The sequence below is a fragment of the Lepus europaeus genome, chromosome 15 (assembly GCF_033115175.1).
Source record: "Lepus europaeus isolate LE1 chromosome 15, mLepTim1.pri, whole genome shotgun sequence".
In the NCBI taxonomy this organism is placed as follows: domain Eukaryota; kingdom Metazoa; phylum Chordata; class Mammalia; order Lagomorpha; family Leporidae; genus Lepus; species Lepus europaeus.
In genome coordinates this window covers 59,726,422-59,748,607 of record NC_084841.1, presented here as the reverse complement: position 1 = coordinate 59,748,607, position 22,186 = coordinate 59,726,422, and the positions used below count along the sequence as shown (strand labels likewise).

General features: G+C 44.5%; 1 protein-coding gene across 1 annotated transcript in view; it reads right to left on the bottom strand.

The window, feature by feature from the left end:
• ARHGEF28 (Rho guanine nucleotide exchange factor 28) overlaps positions 1-22,186 on the bottom strand; it is a 330,489-nt gene that overhangs the window by 11,164 nt on the left and 297,139 nt on the right. The window contains 1 exon segment of the mRNA XM_062212247.1: positions 21,888-22,176. Coding sequence (XP_062068231.1) covers positions 21,888-22,176 — 289 coding nt within the window.

Sequence of the window (22,186 nt, the reverse complement as noted above, 5' to 3'; positions counted from 1 at the left end):
TTTAGTAGTTTCTGCATTTCTAGTTGATTTTTATCCTTCTTGAAATGGCCCAACATCCCTGTCTAAAAGTAGAAAATCTATTGAGTCCATTAAAAACAATGCATTCATAGGGCTGGTAGTGGGCCTCTACCTGTGGCTCCAACACTTCATATGAGCACCAGTTTGAGTCCCAGCTGCTCCACTTCCGATCCAGCTCTCTGCTAATGTGCCTGGGAAAGCAGTGGAAGATGGCCCAGGTTCTTTGGCCCCTGCACCTGTGTGGGAGACCTGGAAGAAGCTCCTGGGTCCTGGCTTCAGATTGGCCCAGCTCCAGCCATTATGGCCATTTGGGGAGTAAACCAGCAGATGGAAGACATTTCTCTCTCTCTGCTTCTCTCTCTGTAACTCTGCCTCTCAAATAAATAAATAAAATCTTTTAAAAAAATATGTTTGTGTAACAAGAGTGGACTGTTTTAAAATTCCAAAACCTGTGTGTTGGATATAAACAAGTATGAAAAGGGAATTCACAATAGAGAAAAATCTAGAAGTCAATGAAGAGGAACTGATATTACATCTCATTGGTAATCAGCAAAGTATGAATGAAAGAATGCCCATTACACTGACCAGAAATGCCCATCATATTGGCGAAAATGTAGATGTAGAAGCATAGTTTTTTTCATAATACACGTTTTCATGAACTTTGTGCATGGATTTCAAAACTTTTTGCACCAAAATAAATTTCAATTTCAATTCCATGTTCCATGAGCATTTTGAAGTGTCCTTGTATATACATAGCAATAGCATGAAAATATACACTGGAAATGACATATTTACCAATTTTAGTTTACCCTTGGTAGGAAAGAAAGGGAAACAATGCAGGGAGGATGTCAGTTATATCAGTCACATCTATTTCTTCAAAAGGAAAAAGGCTAAAGAGGCACTGGAAGCAAATATGGAAAAAACTGTAAGACCTATTACATGTATGGTGAATACATATCTACTTTTTTGTAAGAGAAATTTTTATAATGAAAACATTTACATTATTCACTGAATTCAACTTACACAGCAACTAAAATATTCAAATAATTCAAATATTCAAATAAAAGTATGACTTTTATTTGAATTCTGAGTCCAAAAAAAACTGTGAAAAGGACACAGACACTTAAGAAATAATTGGAAATGTAAACATATATTTAATATTTGATATGTTGATACTATGGGATTATGGTTAAATTTTTCCTATATATGGTAATGGATTTACAAAGATAACCATTGGGGCTGGTGCTCTGGCATAGTAGGTTAAGCCTCCGCCTGGGGCGCTGGCATCCCATATTGGCGCCGGTTCAGTTTGAGTTCTGGCTGATCCACTTCCAATCCAGCTCTCTGCTAATGACCTGGGAAGGCAACAGAATATGGCCTAAGTGCTTAGACCCCTGCTACCCATATAGGAGACCTGGAAGAAGCTCTGGCTCCTGGCTTCAGCCTGGCCCAGCCCCGGCTGATGTGGCCATTTGGAGAGTGAACCAGCAGATGGAAGACATTTCTCTCTGTTTCTCCCTCTCACTGTCTGTAACTCTACTCTCAAATAAATAAATAAATCTTCTTTTTAAAAAAGACAGCCATTTTTAAATATATATACTAAACTGTTGATGGATGAATAAATTTCATTTTTTAATAATCTATATTTGAAGAGCAGAGTTACAGAGAGAGAGAGGGAGAAAGAAAGAGAGAGAGAAAAAGAGAGAGGTCTTCCATCTGCTGGTTCCCTCCCCAAATGGCCACAATACCTAAGGTAGGCCAGGCAGAAGCCAGGAACCAGGAACTTCCTCCAGGTCTTTCATAAGTGCAGTGGTCCAAGCACTTGGGCCATCTGCTGCTGCTTTCCCAGGCACATTAGCAGGGAGTTGGATTGTAAGTGGAGCAGGGACTGGAACAAGCATCCATTAAGGGATTCTAGCATTGCAGATGATGGCTTAACCTGCCACGCCACAGTACCAAACCCCCCATACATGATTTTTAGAATGTGCCTCAAAATAATATAAGATATGAGTGGGCAGAGGATACAGGGTTGGCATCTAACTCATGACTGGCCATGATATTTTGGAGTTAAATGATGGGTTTGTGAGTGGCTGTACCCTCCTCACTTTAGCTTCTTATATGTTTGAATTTGTCTCTAATAATAGCTGTCAGGTAGACAAGAAATATTTCAATTTTAAATAATCAAAACAAAATATTCAAATCCTACTGCCCCTATTAAGAAGCAGAGACAATTTTTAAGATTGTGTTGAGAGGCCAGTGCTGTGGCGCAGTAGGTTAATTCTCCACCTGTGGCGCCAGCATTCCTTATGGGCGCCGGTTCTAGTCCTGGCTGATCCACTTCTGACCCAGCTCTCTTCTATGACCTGGGAAAGTAGCAGAGGATGGCCCAAGTCCTTGGGCCCCTGCACCTGCATGGGAGACCCAAAAGAAGCTCCTGGATCCTGGCTTCAGATCGGCTCCCGGCCATTGCAGCCATTTGGGGAGTGAACCAGTAGAGGGAGGACCTTTCCCTCTGTTTCTCCCTCTCACTGTCTGTAACTCTACTTTCAAATAAATAAACTCTTTTTTAAAAATGAAAAAAAAAAAAAGAGAGAGAGAGTGTGTTGAGTTAAGGGACATGTAGCTACAAGGACCAGGTGGTGCTTTCATGGCATTCAATTCCTCTTGAGCATCATGGCTTTCTCCTCCCACAGCCAGAAACCAGATTTTCTGCAAACTGCCTGTAGCATGACCCTGGTTCCGCCTCTTGTGTGGCTGAGAGAAGAATCAAATTCATTTCCCTGCCAGCTGAAGAAGGCAGGAAATCAACCTAGGAATTTTAATGCCGCATTTAACTTCGGACTGGCTCAGAAGACAGTAAAGCAGCTGTTAAGATTCTTTAAGCATACAAAATGCAGCATTTCTCTTTAAAGCAGAAGGCGCCGAGAATCCAAACACACCCAAGCTAATTAGTTCTACCTACTCCTTAATAACGATGCCCTCACCAGAACCAGATCTAAAAAAGAACTGGCACCCAATCCTTTACTTCAAAGGTCTGCAAATGAGTGAGTTTTTTCCTCTTGATCAACTACAAAAATACAAGATAATGTCAAAGACCATCCTTGCCTCTTCTGAGAAACACACGTACAATTTTCAGAGCAACATAAATGTTGCTTCTTTTTAGAAACAAGACACATTAATTTTGGAAATCTTATTTGTTTGAAGTAACATTTGCAAAGAAACCAAACCCTGAAATATCTTTCCCAACTACAGGCTTGAGTGTATGGCACTCAAAAATGACTATAATTTTAACAGTACAATATATAGAAAATGCTATGCTCAATGCTACTCTTATGCTCTTGAATATTCTTTCTCCATTTATGTTTGTTATCAGAGTAAGAATTTGGAAGCTACGCTTCAATATTTTTAGGAATTGTTCAAGTAGAAAAGTAGGCAGTTTATAGAAAAGAGGCAAAATTAAGACTTTACCAAAACATACATATATGTCACAAGATGAAATGCTCTGTTCTCTGCAGCTGTCTCTCCCTACAGGAAATGACTTAAAATTACCTTGTGCATACAAATGACATACGAAGCTACTCTAGCCGTTCATCCTTGTACTTCCTGACGCAGATCCCGGCTGTGACAAACAGCCAGAAAGCCAGCAAACTTTTCCACTAAGTACCCACCAGGCGACACGAACTCCCCAATTCCTACTGTAGCCTCCTCTTTCAGACAGATCTCTTTCCTCTGTAAATCATAACACTGCTTTATAATTAAGTGCTCTCTCACGGAATCAGCTACTGAAAGCATGGATCACGAAGCCTGAGCCTATGTCCAACAGCCCTAGCCCCCGGCAGCCTGCTGAGGACCACTAGGCCTGCTGCCCGGAAGAAGTCTAGCACCTCGCACAACAGGAAGCTGACCATGGTAAAGGCAGGACAGCCTGCTGAATGGCTAATGAGCGCTGTTCCCAGGCGGGTGCCAAGTAAGACCCTCCATAGAGGGATGGCTTCCAGATGTGGGGGCCAAGGCAGGCTGCAGGGAAGAGAATGCCTCTGAATTCGGCCCTGAAGCTGGCCAGGATGTTCCCAGAAGAGAAGGAGGTCTTCCTGGTGGATACTGCCACCACTGTATGGGGGTGGAGGGAAGCTAGATGTTATCAAGAAAGGGCTGGGTCAGGCTGGGCTTAGCTATGTCCATGGGAACCCAGAGGGAGAGAGAATAGACACCCAGATCTTGGAGGGTCTTGGATGGGAGTGTTGGGCGTTTACCTTCAGATCAGCTGGGCTGCTGCTGGTGGGCAGATCCCTCGCACGGCCCCAGTCCACCTGTGTCCTTGGCTTTACTGTACACACTGTACACACTGCACCCTCAAACTACAGGCCCAGGAGCAAGGGGAAAAGGGAGTTGTGTTCCTCCTGTGTTTTAACCACCTACAGTGAACTCACATGTAGTCAATGAAGCATCCATCCCCTAGATGGCCAAAGCACTCATTTTTTGTCAGTTAGTAGTGAGTATTTTAGAATGAAAATGGATTTAAGCCTCTTATTCACTCATCCTGCAATAAGCACTGGAAATGTCCATTGTGTGCCCCGAACTTGGCTGGACACCATGGCAACGGAGTTGAATGAAACCTCCCTGCAGCTCCTGGAGGTTCATATCAGTAAAATATCTCTGAAAACAGGTCCAGAGTTTCTTAAAAGCTAAACAGACACCTAGCCTATTAGTGACTCCACTCCTACACGCTTATCCAAGAGAAATGCAAACACAATTCACAAAAAGCCCTGCACGAGGACATCACAGCAGCAATACTCGTGATAAGTCCAAAACTCGAAATAACCCAGCTGTCTACAAACAGAAGTAATAAGTGCACTGGTATATTCATCAGTGGTAGATTCCTCGGTAGTACAAAGGGACCGACTACAGATCCATGCAACATCATGGCTGTGTCTCAACAATAATACACAGTGAAAAAAGCAGAACAAAAAAGGTCCCAAGTGGCCAATTCCAACCCATGCTAGAATAAGCAGAATTCACCTGCAGTGATGGAAAGCAGAGGAATGGCCTGTTCGGGGTGGGTGGAGTTGACTAGAAAGGGGATTTAAGGGAATTGCTGGGAGTGATGGAAATGTTCTGTGCTCTGGTGGTCTCTGCACAAAAATGGACACTTAGTCTCTGAGCATTTCACTGTCGGTAAAGTATATCTCCACGAGCAAACTGTATAAAGTATTTTATGGTCTAGAAGGCAAATGAGTGAGAAACTCATGAGGCAGGTTCTCAAGGGCCACCTAGGCGAGGCTCCCAACCCAGCCCGGGAGGGTCTAGGCAGATTTCTGGAAGAACATAACCCACAGCTGCACCCTGAGAGATGGCTAAGAGGGAACCAGGTGGTGTACAGGCTGGGGGAGAGGATATTTCTAACATGGGAAAAGGATGTGATGTGCGAGGGGGCACTCCAACAAGCTCAAGGATAATGGACTTAGAAGATGAGCTTATTTTGGTGCTACAAGGATATTCAAAAAGTTCATGGAAAATGCAGAGGACGAAAGAACTATACATGGATTTCCCATGTTATTTTTGCACCAGAATACATGTATCTTTTTAATTCCTTGTTTCCACAAGCTTTTGGATGAAACTTCAAAATGTACAGGGGGCGTGGCTGACATGTGCAGTCACACGGCTGGTCCACAGGGTGAGAAAAGAGGGAGCACCAGGAGATGAAGCTGAAACACCAGAGGCCAGATGGAGCCTCCAGTGCTTCCTCACGGGTGAGCAACTCCCAGCACACAGAGGGTTTGAATAAGCCTAAGACAGCTGACCCAGAAAAACCCAAAGAGGACTGGACGCCAACCCCATCCCCAGGCTCCAACGCTGGCCTAGGGGCTAAACAAACAACGCTCTCCCTGAAGTTCATTGTGTTGGATTTGGGTTTCAAAATGCAGCCCATGTGGGAAATCACGCGGGGATCTGTCATTGGGACTCTCAACTGTTCCCAAGGGAGAAGAAATGCATGCGAAGGGTGTGCCACGTGCAGGGAGGTGATTTCAACATCCACTGACATCACTGCTTTTTCCAAAGCGTGTTTCAAAAACCAGTGGTCCTGGAAGACGCCAGGCTGAGGCGGTGGCTGTGTTAACTAGATCTGGGAAGTATCGCTTTCTGGAAATTCACAGGGCACACAAGCACAGTGAAGCTTGGGAAAAGTTGCAGAGTCCCCAAACCAGCATTTCCCAATACTATCTGATCATGGAGACATTTATCATTTAACACCTTGTAACAGCCAGTGGAGTTGCCAAGCATTGTTTGAGAAGGGCCAACGTAGATAATACCCACATGAGGCTAATTGTAATCTTTCTGGTCATCAGAACAGGCATATTGGAAGCAGTCCATTGGCTCAAGCGACCAAATCTATTTTCCTAATAATTTTCTCCTTTCTCAGCACACAATATAATAGTAACCATGATAAAATTTTTATTGAGAGCTCAAAAAGTTAGAATTTTACATTGTCTTATGTAAGCCTCATACCACCTACAAACCACATACTACTAGAAGTACAATTTTATAGAAGAGGAAACGGAGACACATGAAATAAGTTTAAATACCTCCTTAAAATTTCACAGACATAGGAACTGGCGTTGTAGCACAGTGGGCTAAGCTGCCACTCACCACACCGGCACCCACTCTGGAGCACTGGTTTGAGTCCCAGCTGCTTGGTTTCTCATCCAGCTTCCTGCTGATGTGTCTGGGAAGGCAGCAGAAGATGGGCCTCTGACACCCACATGGGAGACCAGCATGGAGTTCCTGGCTCCTGGTTTTTAGCCTGGCCCAGATCTCTGGCTGTTGTAGGCATTTGAGGAGTGAATCAGCAGATGGAAGATCTCTATGTATCTCCGCCTTTCAAATAAATAAGTATGTCTTTAAAAATAAAACAAAATTTCATAGATAATAAGGGAGTAGGCAGTGTTTAAGATGCCCAAGTAGCTGGGTTCAATTCCTGGCTCTGTTCCTAACTACAGCTTCCTGCCAATGCAACCCTGGAAGGCAGGTGGTGGCTCAAGTAATTGGGTTTCTGCCGCCCACAAGGGGTACTAGGATCGTGTTCACAGTTCCTGGATCCAGCTCCAGCTGTCATGTGTATTTGGGGAGTGAATCAGCACATGGGATTGCTTTCTCCTTCCTCCCTCTACCTCCCTCTCTCCCTCTCGAATAAAAAATGAAAAGTAAACTTTCATAGAGAACAACAGAATTGCAATCTGAATGCAGGTGTAATTCTCAAGCCTCCTGCCTCGAGCCAGTCTGCCATTCCCACTGTCCACGATTAATGAAATGCATTTATTTGCTCCTCCATTGGTTCATTCATTCATTAAAATCTCTCACTTAAGGCCGGCGCCACGGCGCAATAGGCTAATCCTCCGCCTAGCGGCGCCGGCACACCAGGTTCTAGTCCCGGTCGGGGCACCGATCCTGTCCCGGTTGCCCCTCTTCCAGGCCAGCTCTCTGCTGTGGCCAGGGAGTGCAGTGGAGGATGGCCCAAGCCCTTGGGCCCTGCACCCCATGGGAGACCAGGATAAACACCTGGCTCCTGCCATCGGATCAGCGCGGTGCGCCGGCCGCAGCGCGCTACCGCGGCGGCCATTGGAGGGTGAACCAACGGCAAAAGGAAGACCTTTCTCTCTGTCTCTCTCTCACTGTCCACTCTGCCTGTCAAAAAAATAAAAAAATTAAAAAAAAATCTCTCACTTAAAAATGAAGTACTGATAAATGCACCTAAGATTCATTATATTGGAAAAGTGTGGTTTTACTCCATTTTTGTTTCTGAAACTTACTTGTAGGGGGTTGGGGATGGATTCTATATTCTCATCTTTGACCAGCAAGAGGGACATTATGTCACCTACTTTTCTCATAGGCTATTCCTGGCTCAATTTGTTTCTTGGTCATTTTGGTCAAAGATGAAATTGCTAGGCAGCTTTCTATCTTAGTGTGTGGGTGTGTGTGTATGTGTGTGTATACGTATGTGTATGTGTGTATGTGTGTGTATATGTGTGTGTGCGTTTTTTCTGGGTCAGTGTGAACTCAGCCATTTAATCAAGTCCTTCATGAAATCTCCCTGAATAATGCATCCTTTAAGTTAACCACTGGTCTCTGAAACAATTGAAAATAACTATCACCAGAAGTAGTATAATTTTACTGGCAAAAATCAATGTGCTACTCTTAAGCTCACCTTGACTTATAAAAACAGGAATTTAGGGTCCGGCGCTGTGGTATAGTGGGTTAATGCCCTGGCCTGAAGCGCTGGCATCCCATTGGGTGCTGGTTGGAGACCTGGCAGCTCCACTTCCTGTCCAGCGCTCTGGGCCCCTGCACCCACATTGGAGACCGGGAAGAAGCTCCTGGTTCCTGGCTTCGGATCGGCACAGCTCTAGCCATTGCAGCCATTTGGGGAATGAACCAGCAGATGGAAGACCTCCCCCACTCTGCCTCTCCTCTCTCTGTAACTCTGACTTTCAATTAAATAAATAAATCTTAAAAAAAAAAACCAGGAATTTAATTGTGTTGCTACCTACTTAAGGAGTCAAGGACTGCAGATGCTAAGTGGAAGGCGGGAGTCTGAATCGGACCGATGTATCTGCCACGGCTCTGTGTCTACATCTCCCATGTGACAAATACGAGGGGATGCTCTAATTTATTGGCAGCATCATTTGAAAACTTCCTTCTACAGGCTTACAACAACCAGTAATAGCTTCCATGAGGAGGGTACTTTCAATGTGATTTCTCTGAGCACTTTGCTCCCACCTCAACACAGCTTGGAGTCTGGCTTTGTGCCCTTTGGATCATTAAGGCAACTGACAGCCAGCTCAGGGCGGCAGCAAGCACTCAGAAAGGCAAACCAGGATTGGATTTTTCACAAGGCTTCGCCTCAGACTGCTCGTTCAGCAGAAAAAAAAAAAACTGAAAACGTTTAAAAAACAAACTATGCCGGTAGTCGCAAAGAGCACCCTGTAAGAAGGCGAACCACAGAGCCCCTTGCAATCTTAGCACATTCTTTCCAGGTGGCCACGGCTCCAGGGCCCATGCCCCAGGCCCCAGGGAGACATCAGCGAGTGTGCAACTGTGCTGTTTCACACTGGAGTCTGAGTGCCAGCCGCGCCGCCCGGCCACATGCTGACTAACAGACCATCACATTTTGGCCAAAACCTGCATGACATTTTCTTCCCTCTGGTCTACATGCCGGTGAAAAGTAATTTGCATTTGCAAAACTTTGCGGGTGTATTTTAGGGCCCTAAAATATCCTGCTGAACAGAAACACCACGCATCTAAAAATACAACTTCTGCTTGAGGCTATCATGCCAATCTGAATAAATGAACAAATAATCAAAAATAGCACAACATTTGGGGACGAATAAATTCATGGGGAGCCAGGAATTGAACCTACTCATTGGAAGCAAACCAGCTTCCAACCTTTACTTTCTTTAAAGAGACTTCAGATGGAACATATATTAAGCTTCCCTACTCTTGTTATAAGAGCATTCCAAAAATGGAACCTTAAGAAAATGCATAAAGATAACACAATATCCATACACCAAAAGGTTTAAGCTTATATAATTGTAAGAATATCAAACAGTTCCACATTTACTGTGCTAAAATTAGGGAAAAAAAATCCATCATCGCTGAACAGTTCACTGCAGAGACACATCTGAAATGCAAAGAATATAAGCTTAAGATCTGAACACAGATTCCAGGAGCTTTTGGCAAGGCCAAGTATGTGAAGTCTCCCTGACTTCCAGTACCACACTGTGCCATCTGCCTCCAGCAAATGTCAGTGTTTTCCCCGGCTGGAAACACGCTTCCTTCCTGAATCATCCTACAAACACTTGCCAAAATATGGCCTCTTGAAGTTGAGCTTGATTGTCCTGAATTCAAGGGGAAGCACAAACCATAGCCCTCTTTTATAATCCAGGAGAATCAAGAATTCCTCCTGTCCACAGGATCAGTTTAAAAATTACATTTATACATTCCTATTCTGAGAACCCAGTAGAGGGTCAAACTGTCTTTGAGAAACAGGAATCTCAAAACTCAGGATCCACAGGAAAGCACCGAGGCTTCTGTACCCATTAGAAACACAGCGTGGGGGCTGGCACTGTGGTGTAGTGGGTAAAGACACCACCTACAGCGCTGGCACCCCAGATGGGTGCCAGCTCCAGTCCGGTTGCTCCTCTTCTGATCCAGCTCCCTGCTAATGTGCCTGGGTAAGCAGTGGAGGATGGCCCATGTGATTGGGCCCCTGCCACCCACATAGGAGACCCTAGTGAAGCTCCTGGCTTCGGCCTGGCATAATAACCCAAGTCGTTGTGGCCATGTGAGGAATGAACTAGCAGATGGAAGACCTCTCTCTGTCTCTCTGCTTCTGCTTCTCCCTCCCTGTAACTCTTTCAAATAAAATAAATAAATCTAAAAAAAAAAGAAAGAAAGCAAAAAGAAATACAGCATGAAACCATCTCCTCATCCAAGGCTTTGCATGAAGAGGTCTTTGAGCACGCAATTCCTGTTTTTTGGAGCTGGTGAATTTATGAGACTCTCAGAGTGCAATGCCTTTATTGCAGTGTTACAACATTCCGTATGATTAATTGATTGCAAATCACTGCACGGGTGCCAAGATCACTAGTAGGAAGCAGGTCATTAAATAAAATTAAAACTCTGCCAATGTTTTGCTTGTAAATGTTTCTTCCAAAGCCTTATAGCACCATTCCTTCAAAAATGGCCCCGATTCACCAGAGAAGCAGTCTTCTGTATTTCTAGTGATGATCCAAATAGTCTATATTTAATACAAACATCCACCATGTTGTGTTTTAGAAAGAAAAAGCTGTAGTGTAATGAAATTTGTGCAAACAAAGCTATGCAAAAAGATTTACCATGAAAAAAATCAAATTCTGAACAGCCATGCTATGCAATTGTTCAGTGACAGGCTGAGTCCCTTGCTGCCTACTGCGAATCTTTAGAAGCCTATGTTTTTTTTCTTAGGTAAATCCTCAGGCCAACCATTAACATTTCCAATGGAATTAATATAAGTATCTTATTCAGAAACAGAATGGACACCTTGGGTCCTTATTCGAAGAACCTCAACAGTGGTTATTCATGGCAAATGAACAGCCCTGCAGACCAAACCTAAGGCCCAGGCTTACTGATTTATGATCCAGCCCAGGGTCTGAGCTGAATCACTCCTGCTTTGCCAGCTGCGACTGAGAAGTAGCCAGCTCAATACTAACTGATAGAATCAAAAAGGGAGAGAAAGATCCAACATGGGAACCGGGATACACAGCAGACTCATAGAATGGCAGATGTCCTAAACAACACTCTGGCCTCAGAATCAGCCCTCAAGGCATTCGGATCTGGCGGAAGAACCCATGAGAGTATAGCAGGCATGGAAAGCCAAGATATCACGGAAAAAAAAAAAAAAAAAGACCTAAATGAAAGATCTCTGTGAGTGAGATCCCAGTGGAAAGAACGGGGCCATCAAAGAAGGAGGTACCCTTCTCCGAAGGGAGGAGAGAACCTCCACTTTGACTATGACCCTATCGGAATAAGATCAAAGTCAGCGAACCCTAAAGGCTTCCATAGCCCTGGCAACTCATGACTAGAGCCTAGGGAGATTACTGACGCCATGAACAGGAGTGTCAAATTGTTAAGTCAGCAACAGGAGTCACTGTGTACTTACATCCCATGGGGGATCTGTCCTTAATGTGTTGTCTAATGTGCAGTGATGCTATAACTAGTACTGAAACAGTATTTTTACACTTTGTGTTTCTGCGTGGGTACAAACTGATGAGGTCTTTACTAATTATATACTGAATCGATCTTCTGTATATAAAGATAATTGGAAATGAAAAAAAAAAAACAACCTGGTGTTAAAATGGAAATGGCATAGAAAATTAATTAATTTGAAAAAAAAATATGTAGGATCTCTGTCTTTAATGTGCTGTACATTGCTATTTAATGCTATAATTAGTAATCCAATGGTAGTTTATTCACTTTACGCTGCTATGTGGGCAAAATGTTGAAATCTTTACCTAATATATACTAAACTGATCTTCTGTATATAAAGAGAATTGAAAATGAATCTTTACATGAATGGAAGGGGAGAGGGAGCGGGAAAGGGGAGGGTTGCGGGCGGGAGGGAAGTTATGGGAGGGGGGAAGCCATTGTAACCCACAAGCTATACTTTGGAAATTTATATTCATTAAATAAAAGTTTAATAAAAAAAAAAAAGAAGTAGCCAGCTCAAAATGGAAATGTGTTTCGTTCTCTTATCTGGGGTAAAGCAAAGGGATATGTTTTTTAAGATGCCACCACAGTTAATTTTAGGATTATTATAATAAATATGTGAGATTTTAGGCAACATTTTAAGGCACACAAGTAGAAGATCATGCCAGGGAAACTGGTTCACATTCTAGAAGTGTATTTAACTAAAAAAAAAAAAAAATTCGCTGTCTTGCCTGGGGAGACAAAACGGATGGTTACATAGAATCTAGCAGAAGAAAAAGGCTAGGAAAGTGGTTCATTGATGTTGAGCTAGCCACCCATGCTTAACTTGCTGGCGTTCAAGCTACTGTGCGGGTAGAAGAGAAACACCCGGGTGACCCAACAAGCTGACTAGTTGTTAGTGACATAAGAATAAAATGCTAAATTATTTATGTGTCATCTTCCTAAAATGACAGCGATGGATTCATTTCTACAAGTTTACACTAATTTAAAGCATTTAATGGGAAACATATTTCCACTTTTTACATTTTCATTTGCTACAAATGGCCATATGGGGGCTACATGTGCAGTGTTCTAAGTGGAAAAATCACACACATGAAAAGGTCTCTCTAGAGTTGCACAAGGAGTACCTGTGCCACACCAAGAAATGGTACTGCACATCCACAAATTTGTTTCAACGTTTGTGAGGATGAAGAAAAGTTTGTAATTTTTAAAGTCTGCAAAAAAAAAATTTAAAAATAGTCCGTGACAAGATTCCAGTTGGACAGCAGAGGGAAATAATCGTGCAGTTACCTATACTTCTTCAGAACACCACCCAGCAAACCCTCATGAAAGGTTTTGAATCCCAGCCCTCCCCCGATCCAGCCTGAGCCACCCATCTCTCCTGCCTGCACTGACTGTGACATCCATCGCTCTGCCATCTTTCTTCACTGTCTCCAATGCCTCACCAAAGAGTCAAGTGTGTGGTTGAAGTTCACAGTTGCTTCCATTTCTACTGAAGGGTATCAGCTCCTCCACTTACGTCATAAGTATTTATCAAAGGTCCACTGTATGCCAAACTCTGGTTGGTGCTTGTGATAGAGCAATTAACTAGGAGCCAGGGGGCCCTCCACCCCCATGAAGTTGCTCTCCAGTGGGGCAGCCAGACATTACATAGGCTCTTACACACATAATTCATGTAAATTATAAGTGCTAACAAGAGGTGCTTCCTGGTGATTCTGAACCTTGACTTTCGTCAGTTTATTTAGCACTAACAAGGGTAGACTGAATCAGGATAACCAAACTCAAAAAGAGATTTAGGACCATCAACCAGAACAGAAGTTTTAAATTTAAAGTGAAACGTGGTTTACACCGGGATACTCCTGTTGGCTGCTTGTGACAATTTCTCTCTAGTAGGACAGCACACTTGAAGTACCAATGCATGCTCAGAAGCTTTTCTGGGAGTTCATTTATATACTTGTAATGCAACCAGCAAGACGTGCCTGGTCCATGGATACGGGAGCTCTACATCGCAAATTGAGATGTTTAGTCTTGTTAGCAGAACAGCCTGCATTTGGTTCAGAAAATATGGCTGCCTGAGGCAAGCGGTTCCACTGTAGACAGAGCAAAGGGAAGCTACACTACATGCTGGGCTTTCAGGGCCTCCTCCCGGGGACAGCTCTGGGGATGCGCTCACCAACGCCACCTTGAGGCCAATACAGAATGACAGTTCTCTTTTTATCCTAATTATTTTCATTCTGGGCAAAAAAAAAAATCCTCAACTTACAGCCAAATATTTTTTTAATCACAATCTAAACTGCTGGCTATCTAATGACATTTAGAGACAGGTTCATCTCACTCAGAAGGCCACCTCTGAGTCACAGTGAGCATTTTCCCAGCATGCAGGGTGGAAGCTGATGTGCACTGGACCCCCAGGACACGCTGGGCATCTTTAAGCAATCCTGGTAAGACTTCCTTTCCTTCTGTCCAGATGGGAAACTAAGACTTAGGCTCCCATACAGTAGGAGCAGGAGGCAGGGTGTGCTGGAGCCCTGTAACAGTCAATGCAGCTCTGCACGTTAGTAGTACAGGGACATGTGTCAGATATGCTGCTTCAGGACCACAAAGGACAGAAAGAGACACACGAGCAAGCAGCCAACCCTGATGCAAATCCGACCGAGGAACAGGTAGGTCAGTGTGTTTCTTTATGATATGCTGCTGGAAACCCTGATGTGTTCGATCCATGGCTCCTGTAACAACCCCCATCTGTGTTTCTGACTCATCATGGGTGGAGGGGGCCTTCCCCAACACCATCACAGGATTCAAGGGGTTGGAGTTGGGGGGCAAGGTCTCTCCACGATTCAAACCCTTGGCCTTAACATCCATGTAGTACAGTCAGCTAGGCCTTTCTGAACTCATGGTTTCCCAGGGACTGAACAGCAGGTGAACGAAGTCACCTTATTGGGAAAAGAGACAAAAACCATCATCTCACAGGAGCATTATAAATGAGGTCATGAACTCAAACTTCCTTTTGAATGATAGTCTCACATTACTACACTATTAATTATTTAATTCACTCAAAAGCAAATTAATTTAGATAAACATCCCAAACCAGGGATGCTCACCCCTCAACCTGAGCAGAGGGAAAAGCAACGTGGAAATGCCCTCTGAGGTATGCAAACTCCAGTCACTTGTTTTTATGAGTGGTCCTGAAACAGCTGAGCTCATTTTTTCATTACTGTCTGTGGCTTTTCTCAAGCTACAGTGGTGGTGCTGACTACCTGCACCAAGACCTGATGGCCCGGAGTAACGACAACAGCTACTGTAGGATCCTTCCAGAGAAAGGCTGCCAGCCTCTGAACCAGAGGGTCATATTCTCGCTAGGCAAACATAAAGCAATGACACTCGACAGGGTTCACCCCGTTTTAATCAGGCCCTGGAAATGGAACATCCATGGTTGGATGGGATAGGAGAGAGGGAGAAGATAATTCTGAGACACTGAAGCATGGAGAGGCTGCGGCCTCCTTTGCCAGTGGTGGGTCCTTGCCCCACAAGTCGCTGGATCTGGCCTTACCCTTCAGGCATGTTTGGATCATGAATGGTTACAAACCACTTCCCCTGCACACCATCCCTTAACCACCTTGAGAATGAAGTCACACCATTCTAGAAAGGTCGAACACGTGGCCCACAGACTATACAGACATGGGTATGTATACGTGTATGTGATTTTTTCCCCATTTTTTAAGCTAAGGATGACCCAAAGTCAGAGCTAACCCTTGGAAGCTTTCATTCTATGTGGACTCCCACTTTAGCAGCTTGTCCAAACCAGACTGGAGCCCAGGGCGGGCTGAACAGGCAGCCACATGGCTGGCTGGCTGCCTGGGCATCCACCCACCTGCTGGTTTTGCTCTCCTGCTGTGTACTGGGCTCCATGCGCTACAGCGGGATGGCCCTGGCCCAGTTGGCTCACACAGCCAACCTGCCCCCAGAGAATATGCAATCAGGAAGCTGGCAGCAAGCACCCCGCGGCTCACCAGGCTCTACAAGCAAATGTCATGTTTCCTTCCCCTGGTACAAATTCTGCAAAAGGCTAAAGTCAGTCATCTACATTTTCTGATGAGAAAGCTTAAAATTAAGTCTCTGTGCCCAATTTTTTTTACTTTTGTCACAGTAGAGATGACCAAGAACAAGGAATATGACAGCTTCCTTTAAAATAATGCCTACAGTGATAGTCAGCATTTTAGCAGAAAGATCGAGTTGCCCAATGATTTTCCAGTTTTGACTCCTTCAAACTCCTCCAGATGTATCTAGATATAATCTGATGCTATAATGAATGTATTCAACCCTTCAACTTTGGTTTCATTTATGCAATCTATAATACAGGCATCTAATATCTCCCTAATCACAGAAAAGAGTGCAAAATTACCAAAGCCCTTTAATCAAAGTCTAGCTTGGAAATACAGCCTAAATGTCCCGTGTAGGCCACATTAGCAGGAAATGAACCAAAGGACCTAATATTTTCTGCTCTAATATCTATATATTGACATAGGCTTAAATAACATTATCAAAATTTTACTGTTATGTAAATTTTTTATGAAGTTCAATTCACTTTTCTAACCAGGTTAAAAAAAATTAGCAGTGTAGTTAAAATTATCATTCAACTTTAGTACAGTTAAAAAATTAAGGTTTTCATGATGCCCAAAACCACTGCAGAGAGAAAAATAATCATTTTATTCCCTGTTAAGCACTGAATTGCATCCCACCCAAAATTCACACGTGGAAGTCCTACCACTGAATACCCCTGCTACCGTGTTCAATGAGGCCCCTGGGTAGGCCTTAATCCAATAAGACTGGTGTCCCAATTCAGAGAGATCAGGACACAGACAGGGGGAGACCCTGGGAAGACAAAGGGAGATGATCCCCAATTCACAGCCATGGAGGGAGGCCTCGGAGGAACCCAGCCCTGGGTAGGCACTTGGTACCGAGGCTAAGACAAGCGTGGGATGCCTGCATCCCATATCAGAGTGTGCCTGGGTTCAAGTTTCCGCTGTGTTAGTTCCAGCTTCCTGCAGTGCATACCTTGAGAGGCAGCAGAGACAGCTCATGTAGTTGGGTCCCTGCCACTCAGGTGAGAGAGAGACCCAGATTGAATTCTGGCCTCCTGGCTTTGGCCTGACCCAGCCCCAGCTGTTGCCGGCATTTGGGGAGAGTGACCCAGCAGATGGACGATCTCTCTCTCTCTCTCTCTCTCTCTCTCTCTCTCTCCTTTGCTGTCTCTATTTGTCTCTTTTGTCTCAGCCTTCAGGAATAAAGAAATACAGCTGAAGCTGCAGCCTGTGGCACCTGTGACAGCCACCCTGGCGAGCTCATGGAACCTCCTCTTCCAACACAGTTTTGTTGCTGAGGCTTATGGCAGCAATGCCAATTTCAGTTTTATGAGAAATTGCCTGAAGATATTTGATAAAGCCTCTTCCCACACGGATTACAAAAATAAAGTGCCAGTTTCTGAATTATGGAATTTTTAAAAAACATTAGAAATTGCCATATTCTCACATCTCAAAGACTGTTACTTAAATATTAATTACAGATAGCTATTTATTTGAAAATTTTCTGGTTTTTTTTTTTTTTGCCTTATGTCAAAACTTGTCATTGGAAATTGAACACAGTTGTCTATACTTTTTAAAAAATTACCAAGATACTTTGAATACAATGCTTTGAATTTTGAAATGTTTTTCTGGGCAGCAAATATTAATATGTAGTTAAAGTAAACATTCTATTGGAACCCAAACTTAATAAAGTTACTTTTTTCAATATTTACATGTTTAACACATAAAATTTGGCTCTTGATTTGTTTTATCGTATGCCTGGTAAAGTCATACTGCTTTTCTTGCACTGAGGAGAGCTTTTTGGGCAAGTTGCCCAAAAAACATAATTGAAAAGTGAAACTCAGAAGATTTCATATTTTATACCATAAATAAAATCAAATACCACTACAAATAAAATCAAATACCAATTTGGATTTAATGTTCAAATATCCAAGAATTTTGTTCATGAAATAGCTACTAAAATGGTAGAGTGGCATTGTCCAAAGTGCCAGGGAGTACGGTGGAGGATGGCCCAAGTCCTTGGGCCCTGCACCCCATGGGAGACCAGGAGAAGCACCTGGCTTCTGCCATTGGATCAGCGCGGTGCGCCGGCAGCAGCGCGCCTACCGCGGCGGCCATTGGAGGGTGAACCAACAGCAAAGGAAGACCTTTCTCTCTGTCTCTCTCTCACTGTCCACTCTGCCTGTCAAAATAATAATAATAATAATAATAATAATAAAACATTTACAAAAAGTATGAGGTTATCCTTAGGCACCATCGAGAACACAAAGTATTTTGTAGAAAATGAGCCTTGTGGGGAAACTAGTGAGGTTCGAGAGTATTTGTGAGATCTGAAGATGCCCGGGTCCCAGGCAAGAGCTGGCTACAGCTATCCAGAACATTCAGAAATCTGTGCCGAATGATGAGATTAAAACAGGAAGAGTAGGAAGGAAAAAGGTTCACACCCAGGACCTGGCCCTTTTCACAAACATCCCAATGGGCATTTCCATGCTGATATGTGCAACAACTTCTTTACGACGTATAACTCAACACAGCTCTCCAGAAAGTGAAAACTGACACCGTAATGATTGAGGGCATGGACTCCAGCGCCAGTCTTCCCAGGTTCAACTCCTGCTCTGCCATTCACCACCTGGGTGACCTTGGACCTTAACCCCTGGGTATCCTACTTCCCCCTCAAAAATGGAGACAACAACAGAGCCATCTGAGTGGGCTGTCGTATGAAAGGTTTCTCCAGGTAAAACCTGAGCACAGGGCTTGAATCTGATAAATGTCAGATAATTACCTGTGGCAGCGTTGCAGCAAAGCAATTAAGAAATGAATCCCAATCACACATTAACCAGCTTGGCAAAGTCAGACTGAACCAACCAAATCCCCACCTGAGTCTATGAGTCAGCCTTTTCTCAGCCACCATGAGAGAAGCTAACTTCATGAGCAGGAAAGGGCTCTTGGGGCTCGAGGTTGTGGAGGTTCACAGTCCACCATCAGTCGGTTGGCATCTGGTCAGGGCGTGCCTGCCAGCAGAGTCCAAGGCGCACAGGGCAATCACAGGGAAGACACAGCACATGTCTCTGTCTCTGTGGTCTCTTAGAAATCCAGGATCCACCTTAACAACTCCCTCCAATCCAATCTGCTAGTAAAATGGTATGATCTTATCTGGGGTGCCATCTTGGGCTCTGGTCCCACTGCCATTTTGTACAATAAACTTCGATCCTAAGCCCTGCCTGACTGACTAGAAGTCAGGTGACCGAATGGCCCACCCTAAAGCGTCAGCTCCACCACCATCCTGACAGGATTCGCTGCTCCCACTTCTTTACCTCGGCAAAGCTATATAAGACCTGGTCTAGTACGGGGTGCTGTTCTTCTGTGCAGGGGGAGGCAGCCTGTTGGGTTTCCCCCACCCGACAGTAACCCTTCTCCCTTACTCCGGTGTTTGGTGTGTTTTGAGGTGACCTTTCACAATCTCTTCCCAAAGACCTCACCTCCAACAAGCATAAGTGGATTAAGTGTACATCCTCTTTGTACTATTAACATAAGACTCTGGGGACCCAGCCTTGAAAGGACACTCAATATCCAACTAATACCCAAACCATAGCACTAGGCAACACCCAAACACATTTGAGAATTTTATTACAGGCAATTCTTTCCATTATCTCTACTGCTCCTGAAATTCACATTTTCACTGATCTGAGCTGGTCCTGTATGCACAGGCCCAAGACAAAACAAAACAAAACAAAAAACAAACAAAACCAAACCATTTTTTAAGCTGTTACCTGAAACAGCTGACTTTGGGCCTAACGATGGAATGAGCAGCCGGCCTTAATGAAATCCTTGTTAAATACACACTGGACAAGAACTACCAGCCCAAAACACGGCGGGCAGATCTTGTCAGTGTACTGTGAACGCTAGGATGGTAACCAGCAGTGGTCACGGGTGATCCTTCAACCAAAGACTCGGCAGCAACGCAGGAAAGCAAGAGAGCACCTGGCCTGGCTGTTGATTCCAGCACAGGCACCACTTCTCAGGCCCCAGGGCAGCCTGCAGCCTGCTGTTCTGGGCTCGGCCCTGCAATCACCACCCACCAAGAACCTGTGTGGAGAGCGCCCACAGAACCCAGTGAGACCACCCCCAGTGGCAGAGGACAGGCCTCCTCCTAGTGTTAGAGCCAGCAAAGCTGAACAACTTTATCTGGCCCTGACCACTCTCTTAAGAACGTACATCCAATTTTATCCACCTCCCCGGAACCTTCTATTCTCTGGCTTTCCTTTCTCTCCTCCAGAAATTGCCTATCACGCTTAAGCAAACAAACATAAGTAGGGGTTTTTTGACCAGTTGCAAAATTCCAGTGGTTAACAATGCACACAGAATTTCTGATCTAATCCCTACTTATAAATACCAGGATGTTCCTGAGAGATTTAAGTCAAAGTTGATGCTCCCCCCTCCTGTCAATGTCCTCAGTGTCCTTGGCCTACATTGAACACAACCATTTCTCAAGCGCAAGTGCGCTTTCTCCACATTTCCCTTGGCGATGTCAAATTCCTCACATGTGGACAGACTGGTTCTGTACCTAATCACTGTTTATTTCCTTAGTACATTTGCTATCTACTGCATGTAGGCGGCCAGATGTTTAAAAGCCCGCTCCTTTGAAGCACAAGTCAACAGAAAAAAAAAAAAAGATGGCAGGGACACAGAAAGTAGAAGAGCAATTCTTTCAAACAAAGGCTGAATGTGGCTTAACTCAAACGGAGTTTCTGAATTATGCCAAAGCCAGTACACAAATCTCCGCTGACAAGACCAGAGGAAAGTCCTGCGGACAGTGCGCCGATGGATCCACACACAGCGCAGCAACCCTGCCCGGGAAAGCATTCTGTGAGCTGGGCTCCGCGCCGCTAACGTGGCAAAAAGAACGCCCTTAAGGGGCCACGTTTTCTAACCTTTGACATTTTTTTCTTAAAATCTATTCCATTGCACTTTTTTCTTTAACGGACATTCGAAATGATACTTTAAGAACCACTGTGGTCTCTCCCATGCTCACAAGAAGCCGCAGCAGAGACTACAGAGTGCAAGGAAGTAGCCCCGGCCGGGAACCCATATCTTTGGGGACGGGGGTAAGACAACCTGCAGGCACTGAAAGAATGATTGCTCTCTAACGGGGAGCAGCAAGGTAGTGTCAAAACTCCTGCTGCTGAAAAATTATCCTCCCAACCGACACACTAAGAACAGAGAGGAAGCAGGGGAACGGAGCTGCGACCAGCCCCGGGGTCTCTGTACCCCTGCTTGTTTTATGTTCCTGAAACATTTCGCTGTCAGTGATTTATCCCGCGTCCATGTGGCCAGCCATGTTTATTCGATCGCATACCATCTGTTTCTCGGTAGAAGGGTTTCAAGTTCTTCTCATTCCCTACCTCATATCCCACAGAAAACGATCCATAATAGACGTAGATCTCAATCATCTGGATCCGTGTGGAGTTGGTAACTCGAGCTGCCTTCCCCTTACTTTTGGCGGATGCTTTAATGGGATTAGCAAATTGTGTTATTACGAGGTACTTACGAAGAGACAACACCTTTTTTTACAATGACAAATGATGTTAACAGTTTCATTCCGGGTGTTTAATAGCAGTACAGAAGTACACTGAGGGGACAGGAAATTGCCCAGATAGACAGTAAAACCCTACCACAAATCTGTCCATATCTTTTACTTCGGAGAGTGGGAGGATGTGTGTCAGGATAGAGCAAGGTCTACGGCGGGAAAGAATACCAAGGTGCTCCACTTCTAAGGGGACTCTATCGTTCAATCCACAGACCGGAAAACCTGTCCAGTTCTTACATTCTGATGGTATCCCTATGCCTTATGCTTGTTGAGAAACTGGCCAGCGAAGGCAGACTGGAGATTTCCCCAAAGAACAGTTTACGCTACCAACTCCAGCTCAGCAGCACCAATCTACCCCAGCCCAGGGCTCACTTTGACGAGCTCTACAGAACAGCCAACCAGGTAGAGAAACAACTGCTTGTGGAAAGGACACAGACGATGTGTAAAGCGTTAATTACCATTGTTACAAGACTCCTGGCTGCCTTCCTGGAGAGGAGTCTCCTGATGACAGGCCCCGGGGGCTGTCCACAGTTCATGGTTGACATCCACAGGCAGAGGATCATCTGTCCTACGGTCCACTTGGTTTTCGCAAGTCCTGATCAAATCAGCATGTGACAGACTTGGGGGGTGCGTGCCGTCCTGCTGGGCACCTTTGTTGAAAGTGTCCAGGGACATTTGCACTAATGCGTCATTGATGAAGAGCGAGCCCTCATGGCATAAACTCGCAGATCTGTTAAGTTCCATTGCCTGGGTAAAG